This window comes from Macaca thibetana, chromosome 20, assembly GCF_024542745.1.
Source record: "Macaca thibetana thibetana isolate TM-01 chromosome 20, ASM2454274v1, whole genome shotgun sequence".
In the NCBI taxonomy this organism is placed as follows: Eukaryota; Metazoa; Chordata; class Mammalia; order Primates; family Cercopithecidae; genus Macaca; species Macaca thibetana.
Window position 1 is genome coordinate 38,308,667 of NC_065597.1, and position 14,408 is coordinate 38,323,074.

The window sequence follows — 14,408 nt, forward strand, 5'->3', positions numbered from 1 at the left end:
GAAATTGACCTGAATGGCTCAATAGCCATGTTTCATTTAAATGAGTGAAGAAAAACTTCAGTAGGACTTGAGAGATTTTAGTTAGCAGGTGAGGCAATGCATGTTATGGTTATATGGTCTCTATGAAAAGACTTTAATGTGATTACCTTTTTTATTTAAAAAAACTTATGTGACATTAAAGTATATAAAATTGAATTTACAGCATGGTCATAAATAGGCCGTTTTTTAAAAAGTAAGAAAAGTTCATAATTTTACTAAATTGGAAATTTTAACTTAATTGTATGCAAATTAAAAGATAACTATCCAAGGCTATTTATACGATGTGGCGGCGAATCCTTTCATTTCAAATCTGTAGTCAGCATTTTTGACCCATGCTACAGCATTTTTAGACAGCACGTCCAACCAATGTAACCACAGCAAAAAGAAGAAAAAAGTTATTGTTAAAATGAATTTACTTGCTGGTCACCATCTATAAGTCAAAAACTAGAGGAAAATAAAATATGTGACTCTATGCTAACATAACCTTGTACTTTCTTCCTCATGTCACACACATGTTCAGAGTGTCTCCTACGGATAAGTAGCACCATACACATCATTTGTTATGTAAAAAAATAATCTGTATAAGGTGAACTTCAGGAGTAAATTCACTTATAGAATTATAATCATTTAGTCAAATGATTAGTCATAACCAAAAATAATGTTTAAAAGATGTTCTTTTTATCTTTTAGAAGCAAAGAACTCTCAGAATCAGCCACGATGCTTTGATGGCGAATGGGGATGAGTTAAACATGCAACTTAAAGAGCAGCATTTAAAATGCTGCAGTCTTGAGAAACAGTTACGTTCTATGAAGTTTTCTGAAAGAAGAATAGAAGAGGTAAGCTCCCAAAGAGTTTAGCCGTCTGTTGCATTACAACTTCTTGGTAACTGTTTTGAAAAACTAAAATAGAGACATTTCAAAATTTTACTTATTTAAAATTATGAGCTATATACATGGTGTTTTGAGCACAGTAAAATATAGTAGTTAGTATATGAATGGCAAATCAGTGTTTAACTGTATTGCAAATGTGGCAAGATCCACTGTTTACCCAAAGGATTAAAGATCCTTGGGTAAAATGAAACCAGCATTTTGAAACTGATACCAGATTACCTATGGAACTTAATTTTCTCAACCATAACAGCTTATTAATCGTTTGAGATACTAAGACAAAATAACAGGACTATATCTGTTTCCGAGGAGATGGCTGTTGTATTCTGCATTATCAGTAATTTTATGAAATTATCTAATTTTTTTTAGGGAGTTGTTTGAAAACTCGTCTTCCTATTATTGTAGTATTTTCTGTAGCCTGTTAAGTTTGTTCCCAGGGAGAATGGAAGAGAAATAAGATGCCTGCATTCTATTCTGATCTTGGGAGAATCCTTTACTGTCTCATACTAGCATCAAAAGAGAATTTTGAAAATGGAAGTAAAGTTTAAGAGTACTCTGATCCACAGGGAAAAGTTGTGACTGCAAAATATACTTATGAATAAAACTTAAAAATAAATGCTAGAGTACGGAAATCTACATTTTAGTCATAGAGATGTAATTATTACTCCATTTATTTCTGAAAATACTATTCATGGGCTAAAATAGTATATAACTTTGTTTATTCATTTATTCACAAAATGTGTTAGTGGCTATTTATAAATTTCAGATAATGTGAGAAATTGTATCTTCAGAGTAAATTGTGATTAACAACACAGTTGAACCATGAACCTAAAAAGAATTTAATCCTTTTAATTTTTTATGGGCCAATTGTAAATTAATACAAAATGAATATAATGACAGAAGTTATCATGGTGAAAAGTAAAAAATATTATGTTTCCCGGGACTTAGCAAGCTCTTAACATATTCTTTACTGACTTCTGGCACATGTTGCATAAAGCACTGTGTACGTTTCTACTAAATTAAAACAGGAATGTTAATTTCACGTTTATTTAACAACTTAGAATCAGTGCTGAATTAAATGCAGACAATATAAGTGGTCTGGTTAGCAGCTACCATTTAGCAATCGAGATTAAAACATGTTAACCTCTTCTCATATAGAGTTTTTTATGTTTTTTTTTTTACCCCCAAGTAGTTTTATGTAATATTTACTTAACATGTAATTTTATTTTCATTTTAGCTGCAGGATAGAATTAATGATTTAGAAAAGGAACGGGAACTTTTAAAGGAAAACTATGATAAACTTTATGACAGGTAAATCATGATTCCATGTGTTCTTTCATTGTCTTGTTTGAGCTCTTTTATATGAAAGCATTTGCTGTTGTCAGACTAGATCATGTTGATCAAAGAATTAGCAACAAATGATAGCAAGAAATATACAAACTTTATAAAGGAAATACAAGCTTTTTAAAGACATTGGTAATAAGTTGTTTAACCTGAGCAGTAGCCTATTACTACTAAGAAAACCATATCACTTTGTTGCCAGTAAACTGCTATCAATTATTGAACACTAACTATAAACTAACAGACAGCATGCTAGATACTCTACATTTATTGTTATAAATTGTTCACAGCACCTTGAAATGTGTGTATTATAAATTCCCATTTTGCAAACAAGGAAGATAAAGCAATTTAAGTAACATTAAGAGGCACTTCCTACCTCTTTTTTTCAAGACAGTGTCTCAGTCATGCAAGCTGGAGTGCAGTGGCACAATCATGGCTCACTGCAGCCTCAACTTCCAGGGCTCAAACAATCCTCCCACCTCAGCTGCCTGAGTAACTGGGACCACAGGCACATGCCTCCATGTCAGACTAATTTTTTAAATTTTTTGCTAGTGACAAATTCTTTCTATGTTGCTCAGGGTGATCTTGAACTCCTGGGCTCAAGTGATCCTCCTGCCTCAGCCTCCCAAAGTGCTGAGATTACAGGGGTGAGCCGCTGTGCCCAGCCCATACCTTTTAAATGTATAAAGTAATAGAGCTTGTATTTGAACCTCTTTTGGTCTCTTTCCTAGACTCCCCAGCTTATTAACTGAGAGTTATTCTGTTAGGGAAAAACAAAGGTGTTCACTTACAGTTGTCTCTGTTCCTTATAAAGAGAAACACAAGCATCTGTATCTCAAGGTACATTTTAAAGGGCTGCTTCAGTTTTGTTTCTTAATCTACTTCATAATTATGGTATTTTAGAAATTAGTCCTTTCTGGTAACATTAGAAACAAAATCATAGTCCACATCTAAGTTTGGTTAAGTGATACAGATCTCTCTCTCTCTCTCTCTCTCTCTGTGTGTGTGTGTGTGTGTGTGTGTGTGTGTGTGTGTGTGTGTAATTTTAAGTATTTTTAGTATATGATACTGATAAATGATAAATACAGGTTTACATGAAAGCAAATGTAATATATACTTAAATACATATGTTATAGCTGATATTCAACAGCTACTTCTACTGGTCATGTGCTGAAACCTCAGAAAATAACCATTTGAGCTACAAGTGCATCTGTGCATCTTTAACTTTTTAGCTCTTTGTCTTATTTTTAATAAATTAAATTTACATTTTGTAAATTAAACAAATTATACCCAAGGAGTGTGGGGATAGGTTTTTATTTTGATTTACTTCGGGAAAGTTACGTAAATTAACGTAGGCATTATTTCAGTAGTTTGTATCATCTATGTTATTTACCTACTTGTGGGGACTATCTTTGTACAGTGACTCACTATATTAAGGGTTACCAACAGTAGGTTCAGACACCAGTTAAAATCATACGTGTGTTTGAAAAGTTTAAATGTCAGTATACAAATTGCACAGCACCCTATTAGAGAAGATATCATCTCTCTTTTATAAATGAGGAAATTGGGATTCCAGAAAAATTAAGACTTGTGCAGAGTCACACAGCATTGCTGAGACTGTAGTTTAGAACGAAAACCCAGATTTTTTTTTACTCTAAAACTTGAATTCTTTTTTTGTTATGCTTCACTATCTCTCTGATTTTAATTGCATTGGCAAATTGTATATGTGGAAGGGAAACATTCATGGAATAACAGAACTGTTATAAATCCAGAAATTCTTACTGATTTACATGTATCTTCAGTATCTTGTAATTTCAAATAATTTTACATAGTCCAAATAGAAGAAAATAGTGCCATATGGCCATTACTTCCAAATTTTCTACTTCTCCCCAGTTTGAAAATTTACTGAACATACTTACTTGGAATAAAAAAAAATCAAACTTAGCTGGGAATAATGTATAGATGAAACTTTGAGAAAGTCATGTTTTTCTCATATTTACTTTCCCACCATAAAACTTTATCTTTCCATATTAGAAGATGATCTAAGAGTATAAATTTGAAGCATTTTTTTTCAATATGCTTGCGCTAACATTTTTTTCCTGTCACACTAAAAGCAGACTTCATTATGCTGCTCACACGTGAAGTTTATGTGAGATATATGCAAGTAAATGTGTGTAATGAGTGTCAAAACATTTAATGTCAAAAGAAGAATTAATGTCGCATAAGCACAAAAAAAAACCAGCAAACACACATAATAGTCGACAGAACTACAGAATTCTCTAATACAGTGTTTTTGAAATATATGATACATTTTAGAAATATAGTTGGGGAAATTCGACAAAAGTCGACATTGTCTCTGAGATTTTTTACAGCTCTTTTGTTTCATGACACTGTTATTCATTACTGCCAACAACTAATGTTCATCAAAAACTACACATACTCCCTGTTTGCTTAGTCATAACGATAATATGTTTTTAAAAGGACAGCATTTGTTTGTTATTCAAAATTGACTAGTTTTCAGGAGAAAAATATGATTTGCAGATTGCATTCTCATCTTCCTTTTTCAAATGAAATTTTGAATGTGTTTATTACTTGACATATGACATATTAGAGAATCATCTGGGAAGATAAAACCCTCATGTTACTTTTTAGTATGAGCCTTTTTTAATATGCCAAAACACTTTTGATACACTGCCAAGAAATAAGTATAATTTTAAGAAATGTTCAATTTAAAAGTTTAGAATACATTTTTGGCAATTACATCTTTCTCTCGGGTCAGAGAGAAGCTCTATACTGTGGTATGTAATACAGTATTATATAATTATGCTATAATTTGGTAATGCTGTGCTTCACTTTTGAAGTTAGTTAGTGTTGGGGCCATGTAACTGATAAATGCAATGGTTCCTAAACTATAATGTATGCGAATAACCTGGAAAATTTTTTAAAATGTAGGTTTCACCACCTCTTCAGAGCTTCTTTGCCTATCCATCTGCACCCTTCCCTCTGCCCTGATGCCATCCAGCTCTGATTCAGTTAATTTGAGACTGGGTCTAAAAAAATCTGTTGAATGTGATTTTGAGGTATTAACTTCTTGAGAGACCCTAATATGTCTATTTTAAAAAGGTATTCATCTAGTTTTTAAGATGATATTAACCTTTTTAAGAATTGGGTGGATCAAGTTTTTATGATGTGATAGTCATCTACTTCTCAAAATGTAAAAGAGCACTGCTGACACCCATAGATGCTCTGTGTTCTGTTTCCATAAAGTGAGCATCTGTGCCCTGTAACCTTCTAGAAACCATAAAATCTCATGTGATCAAATGTGAGCAGCTTATGCTTCCCAGAAATCAAACTCCAAGTATATTTGGGGCATCATCTTCTTTCAGTAAGTGAAATATCCTGATGTGAATATGAATTTAATTTTCATTGGGCCCTAAATAAAGTACGTGTGACTTAAAAAAAAAAAAGAGAGAGAGAGAGAGACAGGATCTTGCTCTGTTGTCCAGGCTGGAGGGCAGGGGCGCAATCATAGCTCACTGCAGTCTCGACCTCCTGGACTCAAGCAATCCTCCCACCTCAGCCTCCCAAGTAGCTAGGACTACAGGCATGTGCCACCACACCTGTCTAATTTTTAATTTTATTATTATTTTTTAATTCTTTTTTTGAGACAGAATCTTGCCCTGTCACCCAGGCTGGAGTGTAGTGGCATGGTCTTGGCTCACTGCAACCCCTGCCTCCCGGGTTCAAGCGATTCTCCTGCCTCAGCCTCCTGAGTAGCTGGAATTACAGGTGTATGCCACCACACCTGCCTGATTTTTGTGTTTTTAGTAGAGATGGGGTTTCACCATGTTAGCCAGGCTGGTCTCGAACTCCTGACCTCAAGTGATCCATCCACCTCGGCCTTCCAAACTGCTGGGATTACAGGCATGAGCCACCACACTCGGCCTTTAATTTTATTTTTTATAGAGGTGGGATCTCTCTATGTTTCCTAGGCTGGTCTTGAACTCCTGGGCTCAAGCCATCCTCCTGCCTCAGCCTCCCAAAGCATTGGGGTTACAGCCATGAGCCACCGTACCTGGCCACTATGGATTTCTTTATGGATGATTTAGAGTTTGTTCTTTCCTACCTCTCACATTAGGATGCCCTTGAACATTGAACAAATGGAATTTCTTCTGTAAGAGGAAAGATCTTAGGAAGCAGATGAACTCTTTGGCTTTATTTAGATCTTTATCATGTTTTTGATCAAGGGTGTGTAATTACAGTATGCTGACCCATGTCTGCCGGTGGACATGCCGTTGACCACAAGCAGCAACGGGCATTCCACTGCAGGCTGACATTTGATCAGTCCTGCAACATCACATAACAGTGAAATGTGTACAAAGACTAACTATGATCCTACTTCACTTTTCACTATAGGCAATATACAAAAACATTTTCATGAATAAAAAGTTCTCAAAGACTGTTCTCATACGCAGATTTAATCATGTACACAGCCCTTACAAAGAAAATGGAGCCAGATGTGGTTCACCATTTATAGTTACACAGATGGCTCTAAGCATAGAGGAATACAGTAAATTCAAAAGGAATTCCTCATGAAACTCCAGTGGAATGTAATCCTAAATTTAGAGGGAAGATAGCAGTGGACTAAATTCAGATTGACTTATGCTGATTTACACTAGTATTTTGTGGGTTTGGAAAACCCAGGCTGCTAAATTGTTCTTAATTTAAACACATACAGCTTCTGATGTTTCTGCCAGATTAGCTGTTGGTGATCTTTTCGCTGGTACTAATGCTATTGGAACACTACTGTTTCTAATTTTTGGCATCTGATATAATGTATAGTTGTGCCTATTTCATCATGCTAATTTTTTTTCCGGGTGGTACATGTTTTTAATAAAATAAGACACATGCATATACATACACATACACACACACACACACACACACACACATATATATATACACACACATAGATGTACTCACATTCATGCATATATATGGATGTGTTTGATATATACAATTTGGCCATACATAGAAATTATATTTGTTCTTTATTTTAAAAACAAACATAAAAAGAAAAATTATTTAGTATTTAAAATGCATATTTTATTTGGATTTCATTTAAGTCTAGGTCATTGTACCTTTGATAAAATCAACTTAAATAATTGGTATATAGATTCTATATTTTTTTAAGGTTCCATAAGTGAAATGAGAACACTAATAGAAGAAACAGATGTCATATTTAGGGAAGCTTCCAGAATTCCATTTATTTTCAAGGTCATGTTATCTCAAAGGCAGTAAAATATTCAAAATGTGAAATGAATACACAATTTTGCTCTTTTGAAAAGCTGTGCCTCCCAGAAAAGTATCTTTTTTGGAATAAAAACTGAAGACTAGTTGGGAGCAACATTAAGGGCAATTTCCAGTAATATGTTTCCTTTCCATTTACTTCATCATCAGTATAAAACCAGATTTTATAAGTTTTTGTTGTATTTACTGGGCTTAAAATAACTAGAATGGTCAAAGCTGCTGATGATTATTCAGTCATATCAAGCTTCACAGATAATGGTTTTCTGCTGAAATTCAGATCAAGATCAGTTTTTCCAAAACCTGGCTATCATCTGGGGAGCTTTATAAAAATATGAATACCTGGGCCCTGGAATCTTCATTTTAAAATCTCTCTAAGTGTCCTTACTGCAGCTGGCCTACTACCAGTATTTCGGTCAGTGTTTAGGAATCACTGGTATAAACAAATGTTTGTGGTATCCTTTCTGTGCATCGCTTAGTTATTTTTCAACCGGTTCTTTCTTCTAATATACTGGGTCTTGATCATTAGCAAATTTTAACCATGTTTTAAACTGCTGTACTCTTATTGGGGAATAGTAATTCTATTTTCATCATTCTTATCAGGCACAGAGCACTGGTTTTCATTCCAATCATGTGTTACAACTAAAACTGTTTTTAGCCTATTGTTTTTTGTTTTTTATCAAAAACTGTATTATCACTACTTCGTTTCAATATGCTATCATTCTGTGGCCATTATTTTGTGAACATGTTATTATCACAGACTCTTTAAAAGTTTCACAGAATTAAAGATCAGGTGGAAAGTCCGTTTTCTCTGTATTAAGAGGTTTGTATGTGGGAGAGAATGGTTTTGTACGATGTCAATTGCTGAGGTTTGGAATTGCGGATTCCTCTGGAGTATGTACAGTATCTAAATTCCTTTACTAGTCCCACAAAAGCTGCACACTGCCAGCTTTTCTGACTTTAGAGCTCTAAATTAAGGCCAGTTCCTTTGCTCATCCCACAAACTCTTTCATGTTCCCTAACCGCAGCCTGAGAAAGGCGCCTTGGTTTCAACAGCAGCAGACCAGCATATGTTTACTTAATTCCTAAGACATGATGACAGTGGTCTCTGTGCCACTAAAAGCTTTTCTCTTTATTATTTTCGGTTGAAGCTGATTTCCAAGCTTTCCTTGCATGTCACGTGTGTTTTGCAGTGCCTTCAGTGCTGCCCATGAAGAGCAATGGAAGTTAAAGGAGCAGCAGCTGAAAGTACAGATTGCTCAGCTCGAGACTGCCTTGAAGTCTGACTTAACAGACAAAACTGAAATCCTTGACAGATTAAAAACTGAAAGAGGTACATTTAAAATAACCACTGCCTTTCTCATTTCAGACATCTAATGTTTCTTCATTGAATCAGTCAGTACTTACTCTGGTGCCTACTGTTTGCCACTCACCCTGCGATGTGTAAGGGGCAAACACAGTCATCCACTCTCATGAATTCGGTGGTTGCTCAAAATTTCTCATACTCTGCCTGGTGTATATGCCAAAAGAATTGCTTTTTCTCATAGCTGTTCTTATTTAGGTTGTTTTTAATTGTTCAATTTTCCTAAATTCTAAGCCTTTCTTTACTCAACAGTCAACAAGTATTTATTGAGCACCAGTTAGTGCTAGACACTGTTCTAATTTCTGGGGATACAGCAATGAATAGAAACAAAGGTCTTTCCCTCATGAAATATAAATTTAATAGGAAGAAACTACAACAATTAAATAAATATGTAATATGTGAGGTGGTGGCAAGTGTAATGGCATAAAAACACTAGTGTAAGATGACAGAGATTGGCAGAAATAGTAGCTTGCCGTTCTGAGAGTTCGAATAGGGAAAATCTCTGATGAAATGTCTAATTCTGCTCTGTGACAGTGAACTTAAATACCAGGAAGCTTTGTGCCCCCTGCTAAAATAATAATCACTAATAAGTTTCAGTATAAGTCACAGATCTCACAGAAGTAAAAGAATTATAATTAAAGAAGTCTGAATTTTACTGTGTTACACACACATAGATATACACACAAATGCACAACAGGGGAAATGAATTATTTGCTTTAAGTGTCATTATCTGTTTGCTCATGCCCTAGATAAACCAAGTCATATGCTCCTTTTGAACACTTGCAATTCAGTTGCATGAGAATGTTTAAAAGTTTAATACAGACTCACTAAAAAACAGTTATGTTTCTAGTTAGTATTCTTATGTTTTTATTTAGACCACAATGCCATATTTCACTGACTGTAAGGAACATTATCTTTTCATATTTTAACATCTCTAATATTGAGTTGCATTTTATAAGTGGTAGCATTTTTAAATTTCAGTGTGACATTATTTTTATACTTTAACAAGTCTGAAATTGGAACACATAATCAATGGAGTCTTAATTTCAATGAAACACACTAGTGCAATGTTTATTCACCAAGTGACTACGTTTGATGATAGATTTTTTTATGACTTTTTCTCTAGAAGACTGTGAGTGGAATAAAATGGTGATGACAGGTTTTCTGACCTGGTGGATTTTTTTTAAGTTTTCATGTCAAAAATACATACAGTTCCTGACTTTAAATACCTAACAGAGTGCTTTGCCTTAGTAATTGCTCAATAAATTATTGTTTAGGTAAAAAAAGTGGAAGTGCTGTATATTCCCTCTCTCTTTTCCAAGAGCAGATAAATTGCTCATTCTTAAAAGGAAAGGAAATGAAGTAAACTTTTTTTATTTCTATGCTTTCTGTATTTACTTAGATATCAAGAATTCTAAAGCTGCTATTTTTTGGATATCTGAACTGATCTTTGCAAAGAAGCTTTTCTTAAGGGGGGTAGAATCTTAATTTTTTTGTTAGACCTGTTTATTGTCATTGAATTAATTCTGAGGGTTCTTACTTTGTATTACAGTTCTTAAGTTATTTTAATTTATCTAATTTATTCCTCATCTTTTTTACTGGCTCTTTTATTGTTTGGGAATTTTTTTAATAATAAACATAACTCATGTACATTATGAAAAAAGTCCAGTATGTAAATTATAAAAATCAATCCCACAACCCACAAAATATTAGCAAAATAATCACTGCTAATACTTGATTTATGTCCTTTCAGAGTTATTTCTAAATGATATAGTTTTATAATATGCTTTTTTTGCTATATTGTAAAATCATTCCTTAATATAAATCTACATCAGAATCATTTATAATGGCTGTTACAGTTTTCCAGTGTGTGATTGTAACATGGATTATTTAACAATCTTCTATTGAATATTTAAATAGCTTCAGTTTTTTTAAGTATTATAAACAATTCCACACAAATTTTTACACATTTATCCAATTATTTCCTAAAGAAAAATTGCTAGAACGGAATCTTTACTTTTAATGCAACTATTATTTTCCAGTTATTTTTGTTTGAATACCTCAAATTTACAAGTCTAAGAATTTAAGTTTTCATTTCTTTGTGGAAATCTTACAATGGGTTATAAGAAAAATATTACAGCCCTTAACCATTTCTTCCAGGGAAATAATACACAAAAAAACTGTAACCATCTATTTAAGAAAATCTTTTAATATTTAGAAAGTTCCATTTTGTATTACAGATTTTGAAATTGTTTAATTTTACTTTGAAGTGTCTTCATACTTTTACCTTCTCATGTATCAAGTGTTCTTTGCCAGAAGATGTTTCCCTGGCTTCTTGTAGTCATTCATCTAACTGGTAAATTATTTTTAGAGAATACTCACCTCTTTATTCAAGGTACAAATTAGTTTCAGATTGTGTGAATCTGTGGGGGAAGGATATGTAAATGCAGTTTGCATTTGGTTAATGCTTAAATTAACTGCATGTGTTTAAGGGCTTGCTTTTGAAAGTTCCTTTCTATCTTTAGCTGAAATGCATAATTCAGCATAATGCATATGGTTATATTGATCACAGCTGAAGATATTAGCACAAAGGCGCCCTGAAAATTGTTTAGTTGAATTGTTCTCTGCACTCTGCTTATTAATGGTGTGCTGGAAGAACATAATTTTGAAAGAGTGAAATGTTATCTCATTTGAATAAAATGCTGTTTAGCCTAACCTGCTTTTTGTCAAATCGTAAGGTAAAGAGGTTATTTTTCATCTTGTACAGAGTGCTTTCATTTTGCCTATTATAATTCAGCAAGTATATTTCCTCTTTGAACTATAGCATTTCAGTACTTTTTAAAGACCCAGGAGTTATGTCCCAAATAAACAGTTTGAGAAAGGAAAAATGTAGTGGATAATTCTAAATAAAATTCAGTAGAAGGTAAGTTACCAGTACTCAGTAATGTCTTCTCCCACTAAGTTATTTTTCCACTAATAACGCCCTTGTTTAAAAAATATCAGTGAATGGAGATATCGTTGTTGAAACAAATGTTAGGAAAGGCTGGAAACATTTAAATAAATAAGTTTATTTCTACCTAATAACATATAGGAACCCTGCTCTGAAAACTTGAAAGGAAAGGAAAACTAGAACATAGAAATAATAATCAAAATATGGTATGTCTGGATAAAGATGGAACAGTCATGTCCTTCACACTTTAGCTCACCCTTAGAAACCCTAAAATGTTTTACTGGCCAGAGAATGAAATTATATCATCCTCAGTACCTTTGTTTTTACATACTTCGGACTATATTTGCCTTCTTTTTGTTACCTAACCATGTTGTCTAGATGTTGTTTTAACTTAACATAAAGAGTCCCACGTTCTTACTCTGTTCTCTGACAAAAAAGTTTATCTCATAAAAATCCATATTTATTATTCATCTGAATTTTTAGTTTAAAGACAAGTATTTAACCTATACCTTCAAAATTTTCAAGTATTGTTCATATTTGGATATTGTTTTTTTTTTTTTTTTTTTTTTTTTTTTTTTTTGAGACAGAGTCTCGCTCTGTTGCCCAGACTGGAGTGCAGTGGTGCGATCTTGGCTCACCGCAACCTCCGCCTCCCAGGTTCAAGCAATTCTTCTCCTGTCTCAGCCTCCTGAGTAGCTGGGACTACAGGCGTGTGCCACCATGCCCAGCTAATTCTTGTATTTTTAGTAGAGATGGGATTTCACCATGTTGACCAGGCTGGTCTTGAACTCCTGACCTCATGATCCACCTGCCTCCACCTCCCAAAGTGCTGGGATTATAGGTGTGAGCCACCACGCCTGGCCTGGATATTCTTTTAGTTAACTAGATATAAGCAATTTATACTCTAAGATGACCTTTTAACCTTCCATCAATAAGACAAAAGTGTTTATACAGTATATTTGATGTTTTTTTTCTTTGAGATGGAGTCTAACTCTATCGCCCAGGCTGGAGTGCAGTGGCGCAATCTCAGCTCACTGCAACCTCTGCTTCCCAGGTTCAAGCAATTCTCCTGCCTCAGCCTCCTGAGTAGCTAGGATTACAGGCACGTGCCACCATGCCCAGCTAATTTTTATATTTTTAGTAGAGACGGGGTTCACCATGTTGGTCAGACTTGTCTCGAACTCCTGACCTGGTGATCTGCCTGCTTCAGCCTTCCAAAGTGCTGGGATTACAGACGTGAGCCACTGTGCCAGACTTGATATTAAAATGTCTTTGTATTGCCTAGGATCACAGGTTTTTATTATTATTATTATTATTATTATTATTTTACTTTTAAACTGCCAAGAATTATGTGACATTAAAAACATCCAAATTTCCTAACCGTGTAATTTAACATTTTTATTTATATGTAGTATTTATAGCTTGAGAACACAATGCCTTATAAAAGAAACATATTTTTGTTTAAAATGCAGTCAGTATGCAAATGCATTTGTTCAAAGAATTCTTGGCAAATGTGTTCATTTTTTTAAGAAAAGGAAACAAAAATGTACATCATAAATTGAAGACTTATGATAAACATAAATGGTTGAGAGCAGGATGAAATTGGTAGAGATACTTTAGATGACACGGCTTAGAGTTAGTCCACAGGGAGTCAACAAAGGAGGATACCTGAGTGCCACAGTGAGCTCTAGCAAAGAGTACACTTAAGAACGTGAGATTATCAAATACTGTGGATTTGTTCACTAGCTATTATGCTTTTTTTAAAAAAAGCTAAACATGTTTAATGCAGGGAGTGAAAAATTAGTCTCTTTATGAAAAATTTGCTGTCTTCTAAATTCTACCCTACCCTCCTGTTTGTGGGTCCTAGCAACTGAGGACCTAGACAAGCATAACCATTATTCCATTTCTTAGCACTAGCTCCAAGTTCATTCCTACTGATTAGTAGCATGAACTCAGTGAATAAAGAGCACATATGAATTTATTTATTTTGGGGGGACAGGGTCTTGCTCTGTTGCCCAGGCTGGAGAGCAGTGGCACAATCATGGCTCACTGCAGCTTCAACTCCCCAGGCTCAACTGATCCTCCCACCTCAGCCTCCCAAGTAGATGGGACTACAAGCATGCCCAGCTAATTTTTATTTATTTATTTATTTATTTTAGAGATGGGATCTCCCTGTGTTGCCCAGGGTGATCTCAACTCTTGGACTTAAGAGATCCTCCTGCCTCAGCCTCCCAAAGTGCTGAGATTATAGGCATGAGCCACCATGCCCAACCCGTATGAATTATTGTTGATACCACCATGCGTGGCTTAAGAATCCATTCCTCCTATTGTAATAGACCTGTTGGAAGTATGGTTGACTAAATATGGATTCAGAATTTCCTTTTTAATTTTTTTATTATGCATTTAGAGGGTACAAGTGCACATGGGTATATTAGATAGCTGTGAAATCTGAACTTTTAGTGTAACCATCACTCAAATAATGTACATTATACCCAACAGGTAATATTTCATCCCTCATCCC

At 34.3% G+C, this 14,408-nt stretch overlaps 2 protein-coding genes across 7 annotated transcripts in view; one reads left to right on the forward strand and one right to left on the reverse strand.

The window, feature by feature from the left end:
* FTO (FTO alpha-ketoglutarate dependent dioxygenase) overlaps positions 1-14,408 on the reverse strand; it is a 674,514-nt gene that overhangs the window by 439,062 nt on the left and 221,044 nt on the right. The gene's annotated exons all lie outside the window — the stretch shown is intronic.
* Positions 1-14,408, forward strand: part of RPGRIP1L (RPGRIP1 like) — a 104,697-nt gene that overhangs the window by 26,972 nt on the left and 63,317 nt on the right. For all 6 annotated transcript variants that reach the window (XM_050774881.1, XM_050774884.1, XM_050774885.1 and 3 more), the window contains exons 8-10: positions 729-875; positions 2,164-2,237; positions 8,768-8,907. In XM_050774881.1, coding sequence (XP_050630838.1) covers positions 729-875; positions 2,164-2,237; positions 8,768-8,907 — 361 coding nt within the window. The remainder of the gene's footprint in view (positions 1-728; positions 876-2,163; positions 2,238-8,767; positions 8,908-14,408) is intronic.